The sequence below is a fragment of the Aquila chrysaetos genome, chromosome 19 (assembly GCF_900496995.4).
Source record: "Aquila chrysaetos chrysaetos chromosome 19, bAquChr1.4, whole genome shotgun sequence".
NCBI classification, from domain to species: Eukaryota; Metazoa; Chordata; class Aves; order Accipitriformes; family Accipitridae; genus Aquila; species Aquila chrysaetos.
The window spans coordinates 26,831,058-26,846,201 of record NC_044022.1 but is presented as its reverse complement, the minus strand read 5'-3'; the positions used below and the strand labels follow the sequence as shown (position 1 = coordinate 26,846,201).

At 51.1% G+C, this 15,144-nt stretch overlaps 1 protein-coding gene and 1 long non-coding RNA gene across 4 annotated transcripts; one reads left to right on the top strand and one right to left on the bottom strand.

Annotated features, from left to right (window-relative positions):
• Window positions 1-3,288: 3,288 nt before the first annotated feature.
• WDR73 (WD repeat domain 73) lies at window positions 3,289-9,099 on the bottom strand. The gene is made up of 8 exons (XM_030042901.2): window positions 8,948-9,099; window positions 8,798-8,865; window positions 8,396-8,484; window positions 7,599-7,687; window positions 6,618-6,685; window positions 5,680-5,844; window positions 4,281-4,655; window positions 3,289-3,691 (listed from the first exon to the last, which is right to left on the bottom strand). The coding sequence occupies exons 1-8, from the start codon at window positions 9,028-9,030 to the stop codon at window positions 3,453-3,455; spliced, it is 1,176 nt and encodes a 391-aa protein (XP_029898761.1). The 5' UTR covers window positions 9,031-9,099; the 3' UTR covers window positions 3,289-3,452.
• A 7-nt stretch (window positions 9,100-9,106) lies between these two features.
• LOC121232439 lies at window positions 9,107-12,389 on the top strand. Of its 3 annotated transcripts, none has more exons than XR_005930870.1 (3): window positions 9,112-9,649; window positions 9,683-10,681; window positions 11,989-12,389. It is a non-coding gene; the product is annotated as an uncharacterized LOC121232439 (long non-coding RNA). The 3 variants fall into 3 exon arrangements; XR_005930869.1 differs by having other exon boundaries at window positions 11,229-12,389; XR_005930868.1 differs by lacking the exon at window positions 11,989-12,389 and having other exon boundaries at window positions 9,107-9,649; window positions 9,683-11,148.
• The last annotated feature ends 2,755 nt before the right edge of the window (window positions 12,390-15,144 follow it).

Below are 15,144 nucleotides of genomic sequence, written 5' to 3'. Positions count from 1 at the left end.
GCCGTAGCTGCAGCGCACAGCCTCACACCACAGAATAAAACCCAAACTCACACTAGGTTTGAAATCGTCTCTTTCCAGCAAGGGGCTGAGAAGGAGCCGGGGAGAGCGGTGAGGATCGAGGCCCTGAAACCTCCTGCTTCTCCTCGGAAGGACACAGCAATGCCTGTGCATCTCCATGTGTCATTCAAGTCCACGGCCCAAGCCCAGCGCTGCAGTGGGTGGGCATCCCCGGAGGGATGGCAAGGAGGGTGGAGATGTCCGTGGAGCAGCGTGACGGCAGCTCCAGGGCTGGACCACTCCACCTTGGCATGCAGGCAGCGGGGAGCTGATGCTGCCGTGAGATTCTCATCCCCCACGGGGAGCAGGAGGAGCCCGGACTGGGGGATAAGCCAAATAACCTCCCCATTTTCTGGGCCTGAACTGGGGGACAGCCCCTCAGGGAAGGGATGTGGCTTGTCCCCTGCCAGGCAAGGGAGGAGAAACCCAGAGCACAGCTTGCCATGACCAGCATCCACAGCACCGCTCTGGATCCGCTCCCTGCTGGGAAACATCTCTCCAGCCCTGCACGTCCAGCCCGCTCGCTCTCCCTAGCTGTGATACCTTGCCGTGGGGTTAAACCAGAGAGGAAAGCTCTGTGGGCAGCCTTGCCTCAGTGAAGACAGGGGTCCTGGATGACCCTTCCGAGGTCCCAGGGAGAGCAGAGGTTGGACACATCCGTGTCCAACGCAGCTGCGAGCTGCCCCTTGCCACATTGATGCTGTGGGGAAGGAGAGACCATCCTTAAGTCGGTCCATCTCGGGGGCATCAACATTTGTGCCGGGGGCAGGAGCCATCCCAACCTTCCCCACCAAGGGCAAATCTGGCTCCAGTAAAGCCACGGTCCCTACAGTCACACAACCGGACTCTCTGATCAAACATTCAGGCTTTGCCTGAAGGTCCACGTGGTGCATTTCTGGGAGAAATGCCCTTACCGCCCAGTGCGAGTTCTCCAGCGTCACATTTAAAGGGAGATCCCTCCTCTGTGCCTAATCCCTTTCTATGGCAGCTGCAAGTACTTAATATTTTGGACATCTCCAGTCCCCTGTCAAATCTGGTTCAAGCTGGACAAGCAGGCTTAAGTTATTTTGGGAAAGAAAAAAAAAAAAAGGGGGAAGTTTAGATGAGTACAAACTGTGCTATTGCTTAAGCCCCACTTCTCTGGAAAGCTAAGCAAGTTTGCTTCCACTACCTGCATCACCATGACGTGGGATGGGGACAGGCTTGGCCTTGCTGCTTCTGCTTGCCAGCTCCTCCACCACGTCCCTGCAAAGGAGACAGCGAGGAAGGCGAAGCCTTGGTTGCTGGGAAGACTGCAGTGGTCACCTCTCCTCCTCAGAGCCCACCTCCTCCAGGGCCAGACCCTCACCCTGGTGGGTGTTTCCATCTAAAAACCCGTGTGTTGTGGAGGAGCCAAGAGGAGCTGCAGCAGCGGAGCTGCTCACCTCAGTTTGCCAAATCTCCCGCTCCCAGGGGTGCTTGGAAAAGATCCCGTAAGCACCAGGATCCCGCTTGGGGAATCCTCCATGCCTGTGTACCCATCAGCCACATGCTGCCCTTCCTGGGACCATACCTGGTGCCAGCCTTGGGCCAGAAAAGCCATGTCCTAAAAGAAAAGCCACGTCCTAAACTCAAGCCCAGTGGTCTCAGTGCAGGGGAAGGGCACACTGTGCTCTCCCACAGCATGCAGGAATACAATCAATAGCAGAGGTAGAGAGACTGGAAAGCCACGAGCCCTCCTAGCTAACCCTCACCATGGCAGAAATCCTCCCAGGCCCCTGGCCAGAACCGATTCACACCAGTTTGACATTGGCACAGCTGTACTGGTTTTGCTGGGGACCCTCCAGGAGTGGAAAGGAGGACCAGGCATTCCCTCCTAGGCTCAAACAGGCTTTTTTCTTCGCTGGTACAGCAACTGCTGCTGCTAGCGGTGACACAGACCCATGGCTTTGGTAGGTGATGAAGCATCAAACCCCCCGGCCTCGGGGCAGGACATGCTCCCCCCATTTCACACGCTGCCACGTAGGCAGGGATGGTTTTGGGCGCGGAATGGAAGAGCCCGCATGGCTTGTGCTGGGAGGCGAGCAGCGCGGAGCTTCCCCGCATTATCATTATGGTGTAGATGGGAGCAGGTTTCAGCCTTAGCACCCGCAGGCAAAGGGCTGTTGCCATGACCCAGCGCAGTTCAGCACACCGCCTTCCCAGCACCAAGGCTTCCCCAGCCACTTCAAGCACCGTCCTCGTAAAATACAACCTCCACCCCGACTTGCCCAGCATCCTGCCTGCCCTCAACCTCCCCCCCCCCCCAGCTTACACCCAGAAAAGCGGGGAGCCCTTCGCACCCCTCCTCTGAGGGAAGCAGAGCGGCAGTTCCCGACCCCAGAAATAACCGTGAAAAGGCACTTAGAAGCACAAGGGGACAGCAAATGCTGGGCGCTGGGATGCGGAACAGAAGGCAAACAGCCTGGCAGGCCCTGTGCAAGCATTTCCACTGCAAGATCCAGGCTGGCTGCTCCAGCAGAAGCAACCCCCAGCACCAGAGCAAACTGGGGTCCCCCACATTGTGGGTGAGCACCCCCTGCCTGCATCCCTGCCCTGCCCCAGCTCTTGACTCCCTCCCCAGCTCCTCGATGAAGCATGCTGTTTTTCATGTTTGGGATAAGAAGCAGTTCCCCCCCCCCCCCCAAATAACACCTTGGTAACAGCATAGGCGTTGGCAAGAGTCATTGCCTGGTTTCCTCAGGCCCAGGAAATCATATTAGCTCAATCAAATTTAAACTTTCAGGTGGTGGGAAAAGAGCCAAAAGATACCAAGGCCTTTTCTTAGACTGGGTGCTCTCCAGTTACACAGGGGGAGGGCAAAGCTTGTAGGAGGCTGGGGCTCAAAAGGTTGTTCCTGTTCCTTTTTGCAGGCTGCAAGCAGGCTGCGCTTGCACTGCAGCTTCCTGAGCGGAGGCCACTGCTCGTGACACACACACGTGATGAAATGCCAACACCCTGTGGGGTGTGCAGCCTTCCCCCCAGTGCTGTGGGCCTGGAAAGCGGCGGGTTAAATATGCCACAGATTAGCCCATTTCCTCAAACTGTACTCATGCTTTTTTGTCTGTTTGCTTCTAAAAAGTATGGTGCAAACACAACATGGGTCTATGATAAAATGACGGCAGGATGTTCTCTGCTGGCGGACGCAACCAGAACTACAGGCTACTACACAGTCACAGCTATCATTTGAAGGCTAGTTCACAGGAGAACAAGTAACACCATCAAAATTTTTTACTATATTAAAATAGCACTCTTTACAGTTGGCTCTGTTCACTACAACTGTCTCAAAACAGTATCTGCATGCAAACAGATACCTCGCAGCCTACGCAAACTAGAACATAGACAGGAAACACACCACATCTCACCAAAAGTATGATCTACCCACACTTCCCACAAGACTGAACCCAGTCCCAAACATGCAGGGAACCGTCGCTTGCTGCTGACAATAAAGTTCTTGGTTTCTGCGGATGCCACGTGTGCACTGTGACCAGGGGAGGGCCTCCGCTGCTGTCCGATCCGCCGAACGCGTGGCCTCTGTGAACAAAGATCGGCTCTGCTTCCCTGCCAGAGCTGTCCCAGCTCTGCATGTCATACACGTGCACGGTCCCATCAAAACCTTCAATAAAAGGGAAGCAGAGAGACCGCAAAAGTAAATTGCTTTGCTCTAGTCCTATCAGCCTCATGCTCACCTCCCTGCAGGGCTGCTGAGACAGAAACGAGGACAAAGGCCCAGACTGACAATCTGCAACAGCAGAGCATCCAAGCCTCCGAGGAGCTTGTCTCAAGCTAACAGCTGCCGGGGAGAACATGGGCCAGATCCAAAAAGCTTGCAGATCCACTAGCCTGAATTTGCAAAGCTCTGGCCAAGAGGCAGCCTTGCTGCCCAGCTGGTCTTATCAGCGCAGTATCCCTGCGGCCAGGCTGTCACTGGCACTATCAGGGCAGCATTTGCTAAGAGCGTGGGGACTTTGTTCTGCCAGGAGGGAAGTGAGAGTCCCCCAGAACCCATCCAGGCCCCTTCTGTAGTTTTTGGAGTGAGGCAGTTGCAGTGGACGATTAGCTCATATCTCTGCTGACTTCAGGAGGAGCTCTGAACCACCCCTGCCAACCGGGGTGTTTAAAGTAAGGTGGGGTGAACTGGGCCTCAGTAGAAATACAGACCAAAAAAGCATCCAGAAAAGGAGATGTCTGCCCAAAGCACATACCTGAAATGGCAAGGCAGCCTTCCAGAGCAGGAGCCCAGGAGACGCACAGGAACTCCGCACCTGAGCTGGGAGAGGGAACTCTGCACTTTGCTGAGGCCAAGGACTCTGAGGTTTTTCTTAGGTCTGTTAGGGTGAGGTACCCTCCGCTCGAGAGGCAAGCTACGGGCTGGGAGCTTGAGTCAGAGCCTTGAGGTCCGCGCCCGACTCCCATGCACCACCGCTCGCCACACGGCGCCGAGGGGACGGACACAGCCTCCAAGGGACTCTGCGGCTGCCGAACATCAGCCAGGCACAGCTGCCCCTTGGCACAGCAGAGGAGCAACGTGTTGCCATCCAGGAATGCCAGGCCGCTGAGCTCCTCGCTGTTACTGGAGGCTAGAAAAGAAAGGCAGATCTCAGACACCATGAGGAGGATTCACATGATTTTTCTACTGCAATCTTGCCCGAGAAAGCAGATTTCCAGCCTTGTCCCTGGAAGTGGCTTTCAAGCAATGCTACTTAGTTCTTCAAGAAAGCCAGCAGTAGAGACTGACAGCTCGCTCGAGAACTGTCGCTGCACAGGATCTACATGGAACAGGCACAGTCTGTACCCCTCAAAAGGTGATGTTAGCACCCAGGTGGAGGAGACAGGCAGGCCCACGACTAACACTAGCTCTGTTCGAGTTCCCATGGGGGACCTGACACAGACCAGGGCTCTGACAGTAGATGCCTCCAGTACTACCTACCCTTCAGCAGCGGGAGCCACATGAGTCCCTGTGGCATGGGGACACGGCAGAGCAGTGACAAACACACCTTCCTTTTGCTCAGCTCACTGTGTTACAGCCACTGGACGCATACACACACATTTTCCTCACCAGGGGATGAGGTGTGTGGGGCCTGAGTCTTACTTTGTAAGTGAAGGCAGATGGTCTCCAGGACTCCCAACAAACCAGACCTGGATTAACCACCTTGAGGTAAGGCAGGGCTAGCATGATCCCTCCTCCCATGCGCATGGACAGATCAGAGTAACACAGAGCTCGCTCAGAAGCTGATGCTGATTTCAACGACCCCAAGCGACGTGACTCTGGGGCCAGCACCTCCCTCGTTTGGGACGACATACGCAGCAGCCTTCTGCTAACCCAATTCTTTTCACTGACACCATCTACGGTGCTCTCGTAGTGCACAGATCTGGGGCAGAAGCCTGAGAAATCACTGTCACGGGAGCAGTGAGAAGCTGGAGATGGACCAGAGCATTGTAACCTCTTTCCTCAAGACAATGTACTTTCTGCAAATATCTTTATACCCTGTGGCACATGTCTGGAAGTACCCACCCAGTGAAATGTTTGCCACTTGAGCAATTACCCTTGCTTTACACAAACCCTAACTTTACCAAATCAGACATTAGACTTGGTTTGAATACCTGCCATGTAGACATTTTTCCTTGATTCAACCTCTGTAATTTGGACGCTGTTGAGTCTTGAGCCATGAAGGACCCACGGGGCTCTGGCCGAAACGGTTGCAATTTTAGCCCAAGGTTGCCCAGTGCCATTTACTGTAGGTATGGCACCTACAGGTTTAATAACATCTATTTGAAAGAGATGTTAGCAGCTGTAAAACACATCAGGAGTCAAGTAATCCACGAGATCAAGCTGTTTCACAAAGATGCCTCCCAAAGCTAAAAGTGACCTACTGAACCAATAAGAAATCCAATTATGACTAACCCCCTCTCCAGAATAAAACCACTCTTTCCAACACATCCAGCAAGGACTGACAAGAAGCCATTTAAAATCTAGCAAAATGCATGGAAAGTTGTGAATCAAGATGTTTACTTTCAATGAAGAATAAGAAAACTTCTAATGCATTTTGCACTTCCTTTCTGGTGGTTTCAACGTATTTCACAAGAGTAGAGAAAGCAACGGCAATCCTTTTCTAGAAGCAGGCAGACATAGGCTTGGAGAACCAAGGTGGTTCATGTTATATCCTGAAAGGTGATGTATGGAGCTCTTTATTTCTAACCCTTGGGAGTCATTATGCTAACTATATGATCAGGGTTTTCGTTTGTATGACTAAGAGCTCACAAATAAGTGGAAAGCTGCTGTGACAGGCCTAAACCTACTAATTCCCTTACAAGGTTTGTGCTGTCAAGTCCACATCTTTCCAAGCCATCAGAATTGGGGTAGACGCTTGTCTCGCGCCCTTCTCCAGCCCCTGCCACATAAGGACAGTCACTCAGGAATTCACTCAACGGGACTGGCACTCCTCTCCTCGTTTTACGCCCAGGAAGAAGGGGAAGCTAGAGATGCTTGACGCAAAGACTACATTGAGAAACTACTCCAGCTCAGAAACATGTTCTCTTACCCGAGTCCTCTGCTGACACCTGCCAGACCTGGAGGGAGCTGTCTGGTGGGCCACTTGTCACCAGCAAGCTGAGGAGACAAAAAGAACCTCACAAAACTCTCCAGGAGCAGAGGACAGCCTTTTTTTTCCCCAGCCTGGGACAAACTGGTCTGCTGCTCCTCCTGTGCTCAGGAGCTCTGGCCTCTACTTGGAGCAGAGAAGGGGCCATAAGGACCATAATCCCAGAAATCCTGATGCTAGGGTGGTCTACGCAGTCCAGGCAAACACAGTCCCAGGCAACGGCATTTAATTAGCACATTTTCCAAAAGCACTAGACTAAGAATGGCACAAAAAGCCCCAAAGTAGCAACAGGGGCTTGCGTAGGAGGAGAGAGCTCAACGAGTGAAATGAATCAGCCAGAGGGAAGCCTGTTTGCTTGGCCTACAATCCACAGCAGGAGAAAACCTTCCAAACCTGCATATGCAGGGACTTACAGAGCAGTGGCAGCAGCCACTAGTATCCTGCTCTGCCTGCTGAGCACCTCCACGCAGCGCCAAATGCAGAAGGAAGGGATGGAGAAGGCAGAGCAAGGAAGCTACACAGGCCCCTGTTGCTCAGAAGTCGGGTAGGGAGGGATCCCTGGTGAGCCAGCATCAATGTCAGCAGCCCCTGCAGCTCACTTCTGGAAAAAGCTGAGGATTCCACTTATCCGGCAGCAGTTTTAGTTTCCCTGCCAGCTGCCCCACTGCAGGTTTCAGTATGGCAGCAGCAGGGTGCACTCCGTTTTGCTGAGTGCCCCGATAGACGGCTCCTCTCCAAACACCAAGACAGGGTTCTGGGAGGACCACTGGCCAGCAGCTCCCCACCCAGACTCACGCTGATCTCAGAGCTGGCAGGATTGACCAGCTGAGTTGGGAAGTAGGCAAGGATAAGGAGTTTTCTCTCAGTGGACAAGCCTCTTCTCCATCTCCAACACACCCTGGAAGGACCTCGTGGCCATACCTGGTATCCGGCACATATTTCAGGCTGTACACCGGGCGGTTTGAAAATCCACCACATTCCACCTTGAAATCTCTCTCTGGACACAGGCCCTAGAAATCAGAGGCAAACTCATTTCTTCACACTCAATGGCGCAGAACTTGGTACGGTCAGTTACCATGAAAAAAGACAGAGACACAAGATACACTCTCGCTTGGTAAAGCTCTTGCCTGTCCAGTAATGCCTATTTCAACAGGAGCTATAGGATTGAAGGATCCCAAAATAGTCAAGAGGAAAAAAAAAAATCTGGAGAAAGCTCCTGCCAAGAGCTCTGCCTGGGTTTGTTGCCATCTGTGCACGTCTGGCTCAGGACCTTTCTGTTTACCCAGTGACCAAACACCACCTTCTACTTTAGTGTACAGGTCACCCACCCAAGGGCCAACCTCACTGTTCAGCAGTGTGGTCCCCCAGACTTGGGCATCTCAGCGAGTCCCTTCTTCATTTGCCTTGGTGTCCTCATCCGTCCTATTTCCCCATGAAACGCCTTCATTCACACATCTGGACATGAAGTGTTCACGGTACAAGCTGCCCGCAGAGCTGCAGGATTGCATGACTGGCACGCCAACCTGCGCTACCTCAACTGGACAGCAGCCGGGTGACTTTCGTGCTTTACCTTTCGACCAAAGCTGCTCAAAACCTGGCCAAGCCCTCGTCAGAGCAACAGAGACCAGGTAACAGCTTCTGAAGCCCAGCCCGGTTTCTGAAGACACCGTGCCAAAGAAGACAGAGAGTTCTGGTGCCACTTTGGCTGCAACACCCACCTGGGTCTCCTTCACCTGCAGTGTTGGCGGCGGGAGAAGCTGCAGGATCTCGTTCCCACCAGACTGTCCGTACCCGGCTACACAGACACCTTGGGGGTGGGCACGAAGAACGAGGGACATGGTGAGGGATGCCCCCCCCCCGAGCCAGACCCCTGAATTACGGTACAAACCATCCTCAACCCTGGACCCAGAGCTGAACCCCGGTCCAGCCCCAGCCACTCAGCCCCACTTCTGGCGTCCTGGCCCTGCGCCTTGGCCTCCCCCCAGGGGCCCGACCCCACGGCCTCCCTCCTCGCTCCTCCACGGCCCCGCGGCCATTTTCCCTACCCCAGCACCCCCCATCCCGCCCCATCCCCTCGGTCCCCTCTCCTCCCCTCAGCCACCCCCCCCCCCCCCACTCACGGTTCCCCCGGGCCCATTCGATAAGGCGGGTGGGCGCCTGGAGCTCGAAGGCGTGCAGGTCCTCGTACCTGCGGGGAGAAGGACGGAGGGGAGGTTGGCGGGGCCGGGGGACCCGGACCGGGACCGGGGCCGGGGCTGGGGCTCCCTCACAGGCGCAGGGACTGCAGCAGCCACTCTTCTTCTTCTTCTTCTTCCTCCTCCTTCTCCTCCTCCCTGGCGCCCACCGCCTCCATGGCAACGCCCGCCCGGCGCGCCTCTGACGTCACGCGGCGGCGCACAGCGGTGACGTCGCCGAGCGTCAGGCGGGCGGAGGCGGAGGGGGCGGGAAATGGCTGACAACCGGTCGCGGCCGGTTAAAACCGGTCGGCGCCGGCGGCTGTGAGGGAAAGGGCGGGACGCGGCCGCCGCCCTGAGGGGAAGAAGGCAGCGGGGTGTGCGGAGCGGCGGTATTCCCGCGGGCAGCGGCGGTATTCCCGCGGGGAGCGGCGGTATTCCCGCGGGCAGCGGGGCTTGCAGTGTTACTCCTGGGGAGGTGTGTGTGTGTGGAAGGTTGGGTCACGCTGAGGTGCCGTCTTTAATCGGATTTGGTGACAATAATTGATTTTGGCGCTCGGAACGCTGGGGCGTAGGTGGCGGTGTAGGCTCACGTGCAGGTTCGTAAGCGTAATAGAGGTGGTGACGCAGCGCGGGGCTGTGCGTCTTCTCAAATAGAAATACCCGCACGCAGTTGTGGTGATAAATTCGGAGGTTTCCCCAGTCTTTGTAAAAGCCAGCCTAACCTCTGCCCTTTATGCCGGTGCCTCTGTATAACGTGGTTACGTGACGGTTCCCAACCAACACTTCCTTACGTAGGTTTTGCTGTTTTATTTTTAACAACTAAAGTAGGTTTTGCTGTTTTATTTTTAACAACTAAATGCGTATCATTCTCAGGTACTTTACTGTTTTCCTGACAAGCGCTGCGTATCATCGTGTTGACTCCAGTTCCCCCTGCCAAGAGGATGCTGCTCAAACCGAGGTGGCAGGGCTGAGCCCACATTTGCAGAAGGCGATCGCTCTACGTTCCTCTCTGTTTCTCTCCAGTGTAGGCTCAGACCAGGTGCTGAGGGATCGGTGCAGCTAACTTGCTGCTGGCTGTGGTTCACTGCCAGTAACAGTGACGCTTCAGGATCAGTGGCAATAATTGGGAGTTTATTACGGATTGTTGTGCTTTTTCTGTCTTCTGGCTGGGTTTTAGCTGGCATGCAGTGTTGTGAGGCAAGCTGTGTCTGTTTTCTGTAACACTGCAAGGTGGCAGCCTACAGCTTCTGAGGTGGCTCTGGAGTAATCAGGAAAATGACTTGTTTTTACAGAAATACATCTGAATGTGAATCTTTTAGTCTGTGCAGTATCTCCTATGTTATTTGATGTTCTGTATTGTTTATTTTTCTCTCACTCTTCAGCGTGCAGTCCTGCAGAAGTTGTCAGAGAGGAATAGAAGTGCTTCGGGTGGTTTCGTAGTGCGGTTTCCTGGGCTCCTGCAGTGCTTGGAGAGGGGTAGGACATTCTGGGTGATGTGATGGGTTCAGACTTAGGCTGTGCTGTCTGAGCTCTGTGCTCAGGGCTAATTCGGGGCTCTCAGGACAGAAGTGAGCGAGAAAGAAGAAAGGGCAAAAGCAGGTACAGAGGCAGAAGTGCTGTGAATACCAGGGCGGAAAGCCAGACCCCTTCCTTCAGCCAAGAGGCTGCGTTCTGCTCTGGAAGCAGTAACTGGAGCTGGTTGATGTGAGAAGCACTTCTCGCTGGTGGTTACTTTCCTGACATCCTCCACTTTGTCACTTCAGGATATGTTGGTATTAGAACTGTTCAGAGAAAGGATGGCAAGAATTCTCATGTACAGAGGGAGAGGTATTTCATTCACGTTATTCTTTGTAAAATAGCTCAACAGTCTGAAATTTACTAAAACCCTTGTCTTAGCAATTCTTTCTACATACTATGATTCAAAAAGAAAGTGTTGAGTAAACATCTTGTGAAGAATCTGAAACAAACTGACTGCAGGGTGGTTTTTTTTTCCAGTGCAAACAGTATGATTGTTTTAATACTTTTGATTGTTAGAAGCCTGTGAGGGATGTTGGAGTGAGCCAGGAACCTCCCCTGGTGCAACTTGAGGCTGTTTCCTCTTGTCCTATTGCTTGTTACTTGGGAGAAGAGACCGACCCCCACCTCACTACAGCCTCCTTTCAGGTAGTTGTAGAGAGTGACAAGGTCTCCCCTCAGCCTCCTTTTCTCCAGGCTAAACAACCCCAGTTCCCTCAGCTGCTCCTAAGTAAAGCCATGACAGTACCAGCTGCACATGAGAGTACAGCGATGTGGCACTCTGTGAGCTCAGAGCTATGTCAGCCTTTTGTCACCTTCTCCTGTTAACTCTTTTCTCATCTGTGTGGATTAATTGCAGGATGCGAGCTTAGCCTGAGGCAGACGAGTGGCCAAGTCAGCTCAAGGTGCTCCTCCAGCAAGGTGTGAGAACAGAGAGAAGGAGAAATAGAAAAGGAAGGGCTGGGAGCCAGACATTCGGCTGTGAGCCGTGGGGCAACCTTGCTCTTGTACTGCCCTGCATCACTTACTATCCATAAAGGAACAGGTTGTGTCTCTCCTGAACTCCAATGTCTGGTTTAGCGGGTGGTAATAAGTGTTTGGAAATTATCTCCTGGTGGCCACTGTCTGAGGAGAAGGAGCATGAGGCAGAACAGTGTGGGGAGTGACTGAACGCTGTGGAGTCCACGTGGGGATAGCAGAGAGCCCGAAAACAGTTTTATGTGCACATTCTTGCCTTTTATTTTATCTTCTTTTTATCTTTCCAGTGTACTAAGTGGGTAAGTGGGGGGAAAAGAGAAAAAGCCCTCCAGTACTACACACAGTGCAGGGTGTTTCTGAAGTACCAAGGCCTGAATGAAGATAACAACTGAAATGACCATTTAAGTTGTAACAAAATAAAGATTTTAAGGCTTTTTCAAAATCTCTCCAGAAAAGAAATATTTTAATCTCAAAATTTTGAAGAGGAAAGAATAAAATTGGTAACATTTGTTACAGAATTAGAATAATAGGAACAGGCTAAGCTGTTTTGTTATGCCTCGGTGTGTGGCTTTGCCATATATATTACAAAAATACAAAAATCTATTTGTTTGATGTAGGGTGGTTTCTTGTTTTTTTTCCAGCAGGTTCTGTGCATGCAGAAAGCCTGGCAAAGTGAAGGAGACCGAGAGTACCTACAACCTTAGTTGCTTCTCTCTTCTGGCTGGCTTTGCACTGTGTCTGTTTTTGGGCAGCCTTGGAGACATGTACACTGGGAAAGGAAACTGTGAAGGAGCTAGGAATGGAAATTGTCACTGTGAGAACTGGTACGCTCTTTAAGTGAAACGAAATGGTACTTGCCTACTGGATGTCTGAGCAGTCTGCGGTCTGAATATTACACCGTAGTTACTCACAAGGATAAAAAGAGTATTTCCAGTTGCTATTTCTATAGCTGAGCCACCCTCAGAGGCTCAGGTTTGGTTTTACTTCCTAATATCTTTGTTTTGATTTGATTTGTAGTAAATTAAATTGATTTTGTTTCTTCCCCAAGTTGAGCCTGTCTTTTGCCTGTGACTATAAGTGGTGGGTGATCCCTCCCAGTCCTTGTCTCGACCCATGAGCCTTTCTTTATATTTTCTCCTCATCCCACCATGGCCAGGGAGCGGGGAGTGAGTGAGTGGCTGTCTGGTGCTTTGTTACCGGCTGGGCTGAAACCATGACACACGCCAAGAGTGATCACCCCTTGTACATTTATAGTAAACTTCAAAGTGATGTAGATGAGTTCTTGGACAGTTTGGTAGACCTGCCTTTCTTGCAGGCTCATTGCCCTGAAGAGCCTACCTTTTGGACCAAGCCGGAGTGTTTCACTCTGGCCAAGACAGTGCCAGTCACTGTGACATGTTGATGAAAATGAGGGAGAAGGTGGTGGACAGTGGTGTTTTCAGGACCTCCCTGCAAGAAAAATGTAATTTTGGGACTATTGTATTTCCCTTGTAGTCATTGCTTATCTTCAGGAAGAGGTGGGAAGGCCATTTCTTCAAAACCGAAGTTTTGGAGTTAGCTGTTTTGAGCCATAAGGATCTGCTGTGCTCTTTGGGGGAAGATCAGCTGATAGTTAGAACAGGAATGGCTACCAAGAATTGGTCTCAGATCATTTGTGGCAAACACACTGATACAGTATTTTTTCCTGTTCTTTGTTCTCACTCAGTTTTTGAAAGCAGCAGACCTTGTGGACATTCCTATGGCCACAGAGCCTATCCAGCCCTGTCCTCTGCTGTGACTCTGAAATCCAGAGCCATACAAGGCAATGGCATGGCTCAGTATGTTCAGGGATGAGTATTTCAAACAGAAATGCAATTATTTTTTTTTTCTTTTATGTCTGAGAAGCCAAAGAAATGATGTGGCTGCTCTTTGGTCTACCAAGCAGACTGGAGAGCTGGGAGGTGGTCTTTCCATCAGCCAGTCTAAAAAAGGAGGCTGAGGAATCCTAAGAACTCTAAACCACTCATCCCGCAATCCATGCGTCCTTTCAGGTACACACTGGCTTGTGTTGAGCTTGCTCTGGCCACAGGCAAGGTCTGCATTCTTAGGGTTGTGTGTTGTAGTCAGTTGCTCTGGACTCACAGATCAAAACAGCCTAAAAAATTCAGAATGTTGAGATACAGCCTGCCGTGTGCTTGCCTACAGAGTTTGCAAGGCCTGTAAAGTGATGACCCGGACTGCTGCAGCAGCAGACATAAAGTGCCTAGGAAGCGGAGATGGAAACCCTTGCAGGAGCAGAGTCCAGCTTCCTCCTAGAAAGCAAGATATTTGCTGTAAACAGAAATAGGAAGAAAACCTGTTTTATTTCAGTGAAGGTAACATTGCTATTTAAAGCTGAACGCCACTGAAACTAATGCAACAGATTTGGGAAGCACAGCTTCCTACGGTTCCCGCAGAGCCAGTGATGCGTGAGGCTGCTCTCAGAGCCATGCCTAGGTTTTTTTCAGCCCTCTGAGGTCTTGTGTCCTGCAAAGAGGCACTGCTCTGGCTTAATCCTTAGGAGGACTTTCCCCTTCCTCTGCTAGGTTCTCCTGAAAAATAAAATGCTAAGGTTAGTACAGCATATTCTACTTAAACGGAGGTTATTTTGTTAGCATGCTGGTGGCACAGAGTCCAGTGTTTACAATTTTAAGGAATGTATACTGGAACAGTGGCACTATTTGGAAGGATGCATTTTCTAGAGGGTGAAGACTCTTTTCTGGTGAAATTCAGAGTCGCAGGATCCTGGGGAGGCAGTAGGATAAGTAGGTTCAGAGGGATTAGACGCATTTGTGGAGGGTGAGTCCAACAGGACCTTTAAATACAGTGGCCTGGATGCAAGCTGGCCATCAGCAGAACTTCAGGAGACCATGATCAGCTCACCGTGTCCTGGTGATGATGCTTTCCCCAGTCTGTTACTGCATGCTGGAGAGGAGATGCTGCTTTGGATGGGTCTTGATCTGGGCCAGTTCATGTTCTGTTTATAACTCCTTTAGTTGTCATGATATATTACATTTCTAGGCATATTGCCTGCAAATGTAACCAAGGCACCTCCTCTCTTTGCTCCTTTTCCCTGGGCTGGAGTTTCCAACCTCTGCCCTGGTGTCTCAGCGCTTCCTCAGTTTCTTAATGTATGTTTTCAGTCTTCAGTGGCTTTTCTCATTTATAATGTTTGAAAAATTGTAGTGAAATTCTTAAACTGCATTGCTTCAATGGAATTAATTTACATGCATTTTATCAAATCTGTCATTTCTAGACTCCTGTGGTGTTTAGAGACCACACATGATGTATTAACAACAAAGGTGGCAGACTTGACATACCTTTCCTAGACTCCCTCTTCTGCTCTCCTCTTACTTATTTTGTGGGTTATGCTAATACTCTGTTAAAATTTTGATTAATCTTGTTATCTCTCCATGTGATTAATCTTCTTTGCATTATGTTCAGTACTTGATTTCATCAGCATCTTGTGACAATGACTGCCATACTTGAATTAACTATTGACAGAAAAAAGTAACTTTCCCCATCTGTCTGTTTAGGTTCACTTGTTCTATGAGATGTGGTGGACATCCTCAGTGCTATATAAAAAGCAGCACAGCATTTTTTCACTTCTTAGCCAAAATCTCTTGTGTTGCAGTTTAGTCTCATCATTTTTTTGTTCTGCCTGCAATAAACCTAAAAAGCAAGGTCTGAATTTATGGTTGCCTTCACTATATTGGGGGGTTATTATCCAATATCCCCTCAGTCACCTCCTCAAATTATAGAACTCATGTCTTCCAGTT